Here is an 11,544-nt window from a genome sequence, read left to right as displayed (position 1 = left end):
TATAAATGGATCAAATCTTTAAAAAAATAGAGAAATGGTGCTGGGAGAACTGGACAGCTGTAAGCAGAAGAATGCGACTGGGCTGTTTTCTTACACCACGCACCAAAGCAAACTCAAAATGGAGGGAAGACAGTCATCCAGTGAGAGACCGGAAACCATGAAGTTCACAGAAGAGAGGACAGGCAGTAATCTCTCTGACATGGGCCATAGCCACATTTTTCTAGCTATGTCTATAAGAATTAAAAAAAAAAATTTTAATTCAATTTTAATTTAATTTAATTTTTTAAAAAGATAATTTATTTAAGAGAGAGAGAGAGAGAGTGAGCATAATAGGGGAGAATGTCAGATGGAGAAGCAGACCCCCTGGGGAACCGGGAGCCCGATGCGGGACTCAATCCCCAGACTCCAGGATCATGACCCGAGCCAAAGGCACGCGTCCAACCAACTGAGCCACCCTGGCGCCCCACAATTTTAATTTAAAAAATAAGTCTGGGTCTCACACGTGTCTCATGGGCCAGGTGGGGGGGCTTCTTTCAGAAGCTCCTGGGCTGGTCTGGCAAAGGAGAGAACCACAGGGGGAGAGAACCACAGGGGGAGAGAACCACAGGGGGAGAGGACAGGGGCATTCTGGGACGACACCTCGAGACTTAAAAACATAACAGTGATAGACTAGAGGCATAAAAAGTGAGTGTTTTCAAAAAACAGCCTCTGTTCCTGAAGAATACCAGTCGTTTCAGAGTAACCATTACACACCAGCGAGGGGGGTGCTGGTGGAGGGGAGTGACGCCGTGTGGCACAGTCAGTGGTGACCGCACGCTTTCGAAACCGGAATGGCTCCCGAGGGCTCCGTTGCACAACCCGGGACCCAGGTAGAGCAGCAGCCGGCTCGGTGAGCAGCGGGGCGCCGCGTCGCTGGCGTTCGCGTCTGTCAGCACATTCGATTTATGGGGTGAGTGAGTCACGGACGATCAGGTGTCCTTGAAGGGACCCCATCCCCCTTCCTCGGCACCGGAGAAGCCCAGGAGCCTGCGAGGACGGAGGGTGGAGACTCGGGGCTGTGTAGAGCCTGGGTCGGTCTCATCAGGGGATCCAACGCGTCTGTGCTCATTTCAAAGCAGAAGAAACACACTTTCAGAGGAAGAAGAGAAACCCAGCTCTAATCCTGCCCACTGGAGCCCATGGCATAACTTCCAGATGGTGATATTCAGATTTTTTTGATATTCCTCCAGCTAGGAATATGAAATACATATGAGAAAAAAAAAAAAAAACTTATGCCCTGGAAGAAATGATAAACACGTTCTAACTACTGACAGTCTCTGGTCTGTACTTAACAAAAGGATCACCTTGCAGTGTGAGTGTCACGTGGCCGGCCGGGGTGATGTGGGAGTATGCACTTTGTCCGGTCACATGTGGGTCTGTGATTTCATCTGCCTGTTCGCTCGGGGTCCCTAGAGCCCCAGACGAGGTCTGGGCAGGTGCAGATGCTCAGAAATATCCATGACCGAATGGCTTCATGGTCGGCAGGAGTAACGCTAGAGTTGGAAGACTTGGATAGAGAAATGCCTTTTGGGCAGTCATTTAAGATACATCGTTGAGAACTTCATAGTTGCGTTTGCTGGTGTAATCTTCTCGAACCTTTCCCTAGGTTCCTAAATAACCGAGGACAAATCAGGGAGACCCAGGGAGGGACAAAGAAGAGCCAGACAGGATGATGGAGGAATCCATCAGCACTGGAGACCGCCAGAGCCCGAAAACAGACCGGAAAGTGGGCTTTGCCGAGACCGCAAACGGCATTTGTATTTCAGAACTCATTGTTGACAGTTAATTTTGGGAGGGAAGAAGGATTTTCCTTTACTTCTGTATGCAAGATGGTTCTCCATCACGAACTGTTTTAACAACTCAAGAGTTTGTTTGGCACAAATTGGCTGAAAACTCCAAGGGAAAAAAAAAAAAAAAAGCCAAGTCCTCTTAAGGGTGTCAGCCCCAGACTACATGGAGTCAGTTTGAAATATCTTAGTTTTAAGAAGGTGGCAGAATTACATAATTATTTTCACAACTCATAAGAAATTAAAATACCTCTTCCAAATGTGAAGTTGTGAGATAACACAAGCCACAAATCCTAGACTCAGGGAGTGTGTGCATCTTTTTCTCTCCCACACAGAAACCCACATCAGAATGTCTGGGCTGAGAACACATGGCTGCGTCCCTTGGAGCGGCACACGGGAGGAGGCCTCAGGATCGGCTCCCCCAGCATCGACCCCGAGGGGTCGGGGCAGCCGCCACGCGGCGGGCAAGCAGGTGGCCGCCGCCGGGTGCCGGGGACCCCAGAGGCACCTTCTCTGCCACCCGCAGCAAATCTGCACGAGGTGAGGAACCGCCGAGAAGACAGCGGTGCGGCCAGACGGGAGGAATCTGGGGAGTGTGGCGAAGTGGTCAGATGAGCCCCAGGCAGCCTGTAGTTCTGGACGGGAGACCTGCACATTCCTCCTGTCCGTGAATAGCTTGGAAAAGCACAGCATTTCCTTTAAGCAGACTTCTCTGGAAAGCCAGCGAGCATTACCTGTGACAGACCCAAGGGCGTTGCTTTGGTGTATAGATCAAGCACCTCTCAGTCCATCCCGTTTTAAGGGCCTGCCCTGCCTCACACCCTGTAGCAAGCCCTGGGGGTTCCCAAGCTGAACAGCCAGGTTCCTGCCCACGAAGCATTCATCCCTAGTAGGACAGTCGAATTGCGTGAACCTGGTCAGGCACAGTGCCTGGTGCCACGGAGCAGAGGAGAGGAAATGCAGGTAGGATGGGCACCCTGAGACAGGAGGGGGTGAGCCCGGGGCGGGACTGGGCACGAGCTCGGGGCTCAAGGAAGGATTTTGAGCAGAGATGAGCACGTCTGAGTGGGGGGCGGTGATCGAGGGTACAAGGCTGTGGAGACGGAGACGGAGAGCCGGCGAGGTGGGGTTGCGGTCTGCATTCTGTGCTGGGGAGCTGGCTGGCTTCAGGGAGGGAAGGACCCAGGACGCCTCCCAGGCTCCCCTCTGGGAGCCACAGGTGCCGGGCCGCTCAAGGTGGGCCCCCTACCGGCGAGGGACGGGTGGGCACTTGGGAGAAAGTTCGCAGACCAGGCGTGTCAGGGCATCCGCACGTGGGTGGGGGGTGCGTCTGTGGAGCCCTCTCGGCTGGGCAGGCTGCTAGCCACCACCAAAGCAGTTTGTTGGAAGCAGAAGCCTCACTGTCTTGGGCCAAGAGAGTGGCGGGGGGGGGGCAGATTCTCGAGGACGGAGCTGGGACTTACTCATCTCGGGGCCCGCTGAAGTGTGCACAATCGGTGTCCGATCAATCCATTTTAGCTGGAAATACTTGGCCTCTAGTTCTGGAGCCCATCATCAGCGGTGCTCGTTCACCGGCCTTACTTAATATTTTGTAGAAGTACATCAGCTCGACCTAGGAAACGGGCTTAGGGACGTGACCAGGAAGGAGCAAGGGATGCGCCCCGGGTCTGTCCGGGTTGTGTCTTCTCCCCTTTCCTGAAGGAGTCCTATCTTGGAGTTGCGTGCTAGCCATCGAGGACACTAAATTCAAGAAAGGACTTCCACCGCGCTCGGCCGCGTACCTGCTTCCATGGACGCGCGTGGACGGTGTGTGGCTGCTGCCCTTGGGCGACTCGGGGTCTAGTCACTTTGCTTAAGGAGGTGGCCGTTGGACACTTCTCTGAAGAAGTGATGCCCTCAGAGCAGTCGGGAGCAGAGAAGCGTCGGCGACACTGTGTTTGGAAACCCTGCAGGGGACCAGGGGACTAAGCGGACCCTGTGATGGGACCACCGTGGAGAGGAGCCCCAGAGAGCTGTCCCCCGTACCTCCCACCCCCCGAGGGCCCGTTAGCCTTGCCAGCGACTGACAGTGAAGGGGTTAAAATAACAAATAAATGACTTTATTTAGACTTGAGCATTTCTGGCATTTTTTCTAGACCCCCCGGCCCCCCCGCAGTATTTGATGTGACAGCTTTTGTTTGCTCACACTTGTCTGTCTTTTAAATTTTTCATATCAGCGGTGAAAGCTATTTCTTTTTCCTGTAACATCTTGAGCTTGGTATCCAATGAAGGGAGAAATGGCTCCGGCATTACTTGAAATTATAATATTATACCTAATTTTTGGGGAAGAAAAATTAGAGTAATTTAGATCTCGAGGGCGCTGAAGATTTTTTTGCAGACGGGTCATTTGCAGCATTGTTGCTGATTAATCAGCCATAAAAGTGGTTTTCCTGTGGGGGAGGCGCCATCGTTTCTTGGTATTCTTTAGAAACGCTGATTTTGAGGCCCATCCAGGCAAGGGTAGGACGGCGGTCATCCTCCATTTTGAGAGGATGGTCTGGCTTTGATGGAGCGCTGGCTGGGGGCGGGGGGCGGGCTTGCAGAGTCTCTCAGCAGGATGGTTCCGGATAATTCGGTCTAGCAGCTGATGAGGAATCTTAACTGACATCTCTGGGGGGGTGGGGGGGGAGGGGGAAATGCAGCCTCACGTGCAGGGCTGGGGGGCCGGTCCCCGGATCAAGCGTTTTCCAGCTAGGGGGGCGCGGAGGCTTCTGAAACTCTTCTGTGTGTATCGTGAAAACACAGCCCGGCCTCTGAGGGAGGACACGGAGGAGCCACAGTCCGTGGGATTCTGTAATGTGGGCTGCAGTGTAAACAGTGCTACAGTTGAACCGAGAGCGGCTCTGGCAAAGCCTGGGAGTAATTAAGCACCCCCTCCAGCAAGGTAGAGGCCGGGACCCAAGTGCAGGAGTGCAGAAAAGGAGCAAAACCGTTGTTGGGGGTCGTACTCCCCCCCCCCGCCCTTTTTTAATGTAAATAAATAAAGAATTCTGGCAAGACAGAACCCTCTCGGATCCCGTTACTGACCTAAGGAGAAGAAAACAAAGGATACAGGCATTGTTGGTTGCGTGCTTTAAATTGCTGAGGTCAGAACAGAATTTAGATTACTCTGCTTCAGCAGCGTGCAAGCCACGTTCCAGGGAATCGAGGGTACTTGTTGGGGGTGGGGGAGAAGGGCTCCGGGGCCCACTCAGTCTCAGAAACCTGGCGCGAATTTCCCTCCCCAGGAGTCATGAGTGCCTCTTAGCAGGGAAGGAGAATGTCGTTTTTTTTTCTTTGCTTCGCCAGTGCTTGTCCTGGGTGACCACGGAACCCTTCCCAGGGGCCACCTGCTAAGGTCCAAAGGAAGTGGGTGAAATGAGAAGAAAGGAGAAGTAAGCGTGGGAGACCCTGTGTGCTCCCCCCGTGAAGGGAAGGCCGCCCGGGACCACGCTCTCTGTCCTCTGGGCTCCGCGTCGCTGGAATGGACAGTGTGCTGTGCTGTGTGTGTGTGTGTGTCCGGGTCTAGGGACAGACCGGACACTCTTCCTGTCTCATCTGCGTGTTCGCAAAGCGTCCCGCATAAAGAGGGGGATCTCCTAGCTGCCTGTTGAAAGCTTGTCCCGTGGTGGGTCACCGAAGAGCAGAGGCCCACTTAGGACCCGCTGGTGGCCACGACGGTTAGGAGTAAGAGCCTGAGAAGCAGGGAGGCAGTGGAAATAAAGGCGCAGGGCCCGTCCAGTTCCAGGGCTCCCTGCTTCCTGCGTTCAGTTTCCTGGGGAGAATGGGGCGGGGGCGGGGGCGCGAGGACTCGGATACCTTCCCTGGCGTCCTGATCTGTATTTACATTTGCGAGAATAAAAGCATAAAGAGAACTTCTTGTAAAATTCGGGAGAGGAATAATGGGGCAGGCTAAGGCCCAGAACAGACGCAAATTAAGTTAACGAGGAGGCTGAGTGGGTGGCACCAGGTTTCACAAAGGGCTCCGAGCAGAGAGCACAGGGCCTGGAGGAGAAGCCCTGAGCCTTCCCACGAGTGATCAGAACCGGTGACGATCCCCTGAAAGGAGACGTGGGGCCGTCACCAAGAGCGGGGTGCCGGACAGCGTGGGGTCCGCGGCTCAGCGTCGGGGCAGAGTGTGGGCTCGGCTGCCCCGGCCCTGGCCCCCCATACCTGCAGCCCCACTTCTCCCTCCCCTGATCTTGAACCGGAGTTTCAGTTTCTTTATTTCTAAATTTTTAAAAATACTTTTTTTTTTTTTTTTAAAATTTCATTAACCCTATACATTACAGACATACGACATGTTCAAAATACTAAAAATTCTAACGTGAACAATACCTCCTCCATCAGTAGTCCGCATGGGGACGGTGCCCACTCGCACGTGTTCTTACAAGCATGGAGCAGGGTACGGAGGGCTGTGCACCAGCAGATCTGGTGGTAAATGTAGCAACGAGCATCGGCGGTATCTTGAGAGACCGCAGCACCGTGGATGCCGTAAGAGGACGTCCGTGATTCCTCGATGACAAGGTCACCAGAGCTGTTAACGCTGGGGAGACGTCTGCCTGCCTTCCCAGCGGAAGGAGGTGTCCTCAGGTCTGTTAGACCGCGGTGGACTTGAAGCCAAAACTTCTTCCCACTCAAGTTCACAGTCTGCTTTGCAGTAAACGGTGGTTGCAAATAGGTCAAAGTGCCGGTTGCTTCATCCGGGGGTGGTGGTTTATAAAATGGGGGTTCAGGTGCTCGTGGGTAGGAGGGTCACGCAATGGCAGACCCAGAGATGCTAGGTTTGTCAGACCCAGAGATGCTAGGTTTGTCGCTGGGGTAGGGCCCAGCCCGATGCCGTCGGATGCTGCGGGAGGGGGCGGCCAGCTGGGCCCCGGAGGACGGAGGGCAGCGGCCACGGTGCATAGCCCCTGGTGCGGCCCAGCGCTGGCCCCAGTGCGCAGCTCTTGTGCCTCCTGCCAGGCTCTCCTCCATCTTCCTCCCCTTTCTTTCCTTCCTTCCTCATTGCTTTCTTTCTTCCTAGAATCTTGGACAAGTCAGCACAGTTGAGAAAAAAGCACGTGGACCTTATTGTTTCCTATGGGCTAGGACCGGACTCTCCACCATGACCCAGGAGCCCCTGGGTCTGGGAGGGCTTAGGCACTGGCCCAGCTCCTAACGAAGTAGCTCCTTCCCCCAGTTTGTTTTTTTTTCCCCCTACGGTGTGTGTCTTCCTCAGGAACCCACAGAACAAGTGTTTTCCAGATTACGGCGTGGCAGCCCGGCGTCCTATCGTGATGGTACCAATGGACCTCACGGCCTTCTTTGCTGCTTTACATGTTTTATTATTTTTTATTTTTCTGCTTTCATTCATGATTCCCACTTTATTCGCTTGCAGCCTTCTTTGGCAGCTGTTCTCTGGAGGTAACACTCTGAGCTAATTTCTGGTCACTGCTGGCTGTCCTGAATTTGGGGCCATTTGCCCATTTCCAAAACTACAGGGCTTGTCTGGGAGCCTAAGGACTTGGGCAAACACAGCAACAAGGCCCTTCGGGTTGACCCCTTCCCTCCTGGGGCCCCAAGAGGGGCCTCACCGTCTGTGAAGGTAAATCATGGAACTTGCCAGGAAGTCTAACAAATTGGAAAGATCCAAAGACCCAGAGCCAAAGGTCAGGGCCTTTCCAGACTGTTAGTTGGATATTCTCATAACCAGCCAATCGCTTAATCATTCATAAAATATTTATGGAGTACCTCTTATGTGTGAGTCACTTTGCTAAGCATTACAGGCAGCGTTTTTCAAACTGTGTGTCATACACATCACTCGGTTAGTAAAATTACTTTAGGGAGTCGTGACCAAGTTTTTTTTTTTTTTTTAGGTTTTATTGAAATTCAAGTTAGTTAACATATAGTGTATTATAAGTTTCCGAGGTACAATTTAGTGACTCATCAGTTGCGTCCAACACCCAGTGCTCATTCTATCATGTGTCCTGCTTAATGCCCGTCACCCAGCTGCCCCACTCCCACCCCCTCCCCTCAGCAGCCGTGTTTGTTTCCTAGACTTAAGTGTCTCTTATAGTTTGTCTCCCTCTGTGTTTTTGTCTTAGTGACCAACATTTTATTTTTTTTTTAAAGATTTTATTTATTTTATTTGACAGACAGAGATGACAAGCAGGCAGAGAGGCAGGCAGAGAGAGAGGGGAGGAAGCAGGCTCCTCGCCGAGCAAAGAGCCCGATGCGGGGCTCGATCCCAGGACCCTGGGATCACGACCCGAACCAACATTTTAAATCCGAAATAGAAAACAGGCGTAGTAAAGGTGGACATTCTTTCATGAATTGTAGCTCTGAGATTACACACGCCCACACGTGTGTCTTCTAGGTTACAACACATGACACATTAATGTCTTATTTTGGGTCATTCTTAAAAAATTGGGAAAGTTCTAGCTGTAGGGGATATTTAGCAAACATTAAAGATTAGAGGGTTCCTGTCCTTGAAGTCATGGTCGAGTGGAGTTATAAACCCACGAGCTGTGTCTACGTGAAAGCTAAGAGCACAGGCAGCTGCGTGACTCTGTTTAATACCTGGCGGCACAGCTGCCGTGGGTGAGCGTGAGACCAGCCTCAGAGCTGGTCTTCCCTGGAGGCAAGGGAGGATCTCTCCAATCCCAGGGTTGGGGGGTCTTTGGACTTGCCTGTGGGGAGGGGCATTATCTCTCCGATGCACGTCTCCTGTGTGGCGGATGGAGGAGACCCTCCAGAGAAGGGGACGGCCGGGAGCACCCGACACACACAGCAGCTCGGGGATGGGTCACTGACCTGGTAAATGAGCCAGGTGGGTCACCAGCAGCGTCCTCTGCATGGAGCTCAGATTTCCTAACAAAGGCTCCAGCTCTCTTGGAGGATGAAATGAGACTTAATCCATCTTTAAGTAAATTTCACTGGAAGGTCCAAGGATTTGGTATATATTATTGGGGGAGGGGTGGGGGGCGGAAGCGTGCTCCCTACCTCTTCTTAAATAGTTACATGCTACCAGCTCCCCAATAAGCCGGACGTGACACAATGCCACGCAAATGTTACCTTTTATGTGCAGCCTGGCAAGAAAGCCTATTTGTTGTCTGTTGCCCGATAGGATTTTAGACTTATTTCCTAGAATAGGTTGTGCCCTAGTTCAGCCAAATGAGGAGGCTGTCTCTTGGTACTTTCCGGTGGCGTTGCTGAGGGCTGTCCCCGGGCTTCTGGTTGGCTGCCACACATCCTTGGCCAACAGGTGTTGTCAGAACATTGAGGTTACTCTGGCTCATGAATTTACCTTTGTTAAATATTTGCAGGCTCTGTGTGTTTGAAGTCGTTTTGCCTCTCTAGGACCTATGGGGAGGCAGCGGCATTCCAGGGAAGGAGTCTCCTAAAAAGGCAATGAGAACAGAGCTGACTTTTGACATTGGAGTAGCTGGAGAGGAGCTCTCCCAAATGAAAACATCCTGGTTCTCTGCGGGCCCGGCCTCTGCTACCCTGGGCAAAATGAAAACACGGAGACTCTGTGCCCTCTAGGCTTAAATATCTGTTGGTTTTCACTGTGATTTGTACCCACTCTTGCTGTATGCAGTGTAACCCGTGGTTGTGAGGAAAGTGTATCAGCAAAAGCAAGGCCAGCCTAGGAGAGTTTGGGTCTGGACAGTCTGTCCTCTCGGTGGAGTCCAGAGTCGTGCTGTGCAGAGCTCGGTACGTGCTGTCCCAAACTCCCGGGCCACACTGGTAGATCCTATCACTTGGGTTGTGCATTGTGTCCATGGACAACATTCTCTGGTGTCCGTGGTGCTGGTGTCTTGCCATCCCTAATGTGGGGACACTGCCAGCTGAAGGTCACGGTCAAGAGTGTGTAGTGCCTGTTGTAGCGGGAGTTGTCATTTGTCTGGTTACTCACTTGGTCGTTTACCTGATTAATTGTTCAGCCATCTGATAATGAAGACTGCATGCGGGATCATTTACTGCAGGCTGTCAGTGCTCTGGTTCATCAATTTCTAGGAAAAAACAAAACAAGACAAGGGTAATTACAAAGTCCTCATTTTACTTTACTTCTTTACGACTGTGTAAGTACCGCCCAGAGAGGAACGCTGTCCGTCAGGCACACATAGTCCTGTTACTGGGCAGCTGGAGAGGAGACCGTTGTCATCCGCCCGCAGAGGGGAAGGTCTCTTGAGTAACGAGGGGACTTTTCGTCATTTGTTTGCAGGAAAAACCAAGACAGGGCATGTGCCCTTGGAGAGAGGCGAGGGGCGGAATGGACAAAATACTGTTCACAGCGGTGCTTCTCAAGCCCGCCTGGCCCGATGTCCCTTTTTGTAACCTGTATTTTGCGATGCTCAGTGATGGATTACGAAGTACGGCTCCCGGCCCCCATCTGTGTATGCATTCCTTTTGCAGTGGGCTGGGGCCGCGCCTCTCATCGAGAAGCGGGGTCTGTTTTCCCACGTCCGTAAACCCGGCCGCCCCGCGCCCAGCCGCGGCCCGCACACGGCGGCGGAGGTGACGTGCGGGCCCAGAGCCAAGGTCTCCGAAGGCTTGGCCGCCTCCACCTTCTCCCCCTTGGAGGCAGAGCGCCGCGGAGGAAGCGGGAACTCGCCCCGGAGCGGCTGCGGGCGGGACACGTCGCTAGCGGGCAGTCCCAGCGGGTCCCCAGGCCCCTGGCCGTCCAGGCCGGGCCGGTCCCCGGACGGTCCGCCGGGTCAGCCCAAAGGCAGAGGCACTCGGCCCGCGGGCTGCGGCGGAGCCCGACCCAATCTGCTGCCCACGGAGCTGCGAGCAAAGGAAGAGCGACTGCCCGCGGCCACCACGGTGGCTCGTGATGCGGAGGGCGCGGCCCTTCCCTGACCCTGAACCTCGTTACACAGCGGATTCCAGGTTATAGAAACCACCGCGCGGCAGCCGGAGCCCGAGGCCGCGGAAACCCCGAGGCCGCGGAAACCCCGAGGCCGCCGCCGGCTCCCGGGGTCGCGGGGACGCGCGCGGGCGTCAGGTGCGCCACTGCGCGGGCGGGGGTCGGGGCGTCGGGGGGTCGGGCTCCGGGGGGCGCCGTCGGAAGTGATGCGCTTTTCTGAAATGGGGACCAGCTCTTGGCTGAGTTCAGGAAAACAGAAAATAATATTTCAGCTCCGCTGATGCGGCAGAGTCCCAGAGACTTAATTTTACGTTAGAACTGTACCCCAGCTGCCCTTCCGTGCTTTGAATGGAGGCCGAGTCTGGACTCCAGATAAACAATCAAAAGCCGAAAGAATTCACCCCCCCCCCCACCCGTGAACCCGCACCGTGAGGTTTAGGACATCCTTCGGCGGAAGGACACGGAGGCCGCGGAGGACCGCGGACGGCGGGCAGGGGCGAGGGGCCCTGGAAAGGGAACTACAGGGCGAACACTTAAGAGACACGTACACACACGTAATTTTTATTATATATTACATATATTCTTATTACTTATTTAAAACGTATTACTATATATTTTTAAATTAATAGGTATTATTTAGATCTCTTTGAAAGACAGTTGAGAGTTTAAAGAAATAAGAATGTAGCATGAGGTTTATAACAAGTGTGGAAGTGTGAAAGCAAAATGCATGACCATAGTAGCATAAAAGTCAGTGGGAAACAGGGAAGCACAGTATTTTAAGGTTTGTATCCTGTATGCAGAGTGATAAAATATCTTTTAAAGGCCGACTGTGAGAAAGTAGAAATG

General features: G+C 53.2%; 1 protein-coding gene across 1 annotated transcript; it reads left to right on the top strand.

Moving 5' to 3' along the window:
- Positions 1–830: 830 nt before the first annotated feature.
- LOC123390507 (translation initiation factor IF-2-like) lies at positions 831–10,691 on the top strand. Its single transcript, XM_045074616.1, has 4 exons — positions 831–889; positions 2,162–2,366; positions 2,655–2,789; positions 10,245–10,691. Exons 1-4 carry the CDS (start codon positions 831–833, stop codon positions 10,689–10,691), a joined length of 846 nt encoding a protein of 281 aa, XP_044930551.1.
- The last annotated feature ends 853 nt before the right edge of the window (positions 10,692–11,544 follow it).

Source organism: Mustela putorius, unplaced genomic scaffold, assembly GCF_011764305.1.
Source record: "Mustela putorius furo isolate JIRA1106 unplaced genomic scaffold, ASM1176430v1.1 tig00000129_pilon_pilon_pilon, whole genome shotgun sequence".
NCBI lineage: Eukaryota > Metazoa > Chordata > Mammalia > Carnivora > Mustelidae > Mustela > Mustela putorius.
Note: the sequence above shows the minus strand (reverse complement) of the source record. Positions and strands in the feature narration are given on the sequence as shown.

What these genes read in the sequence shown, in the direction of transcription:
- LOC123390507 (XM_045074616.1), top strand. Translation starts at nt 831, where the DNA reads ATGGCTCCCGAGGGCTCCGTTGCACAACCCGGGACCCAGGTAGAGCAG. An exon ending in GTAGAGCAGCAGCCGGCTCG is followed by an intron (nt 890 to 2,161) that starts GTGAGCAGCGGG and finishes TCTCCCACACAG; the next exon opens with AAACCCACATCAGAATGTCT. An exon ending in CCGCAGCAAATCTGCACGAG is followed by an intron (nt 2,367 to 2,654) that starts GTGAGGAACCGC and finishes CACACCCTGTAG; the next exon opens with CAAGCCCTGGGGGTTCCCAA.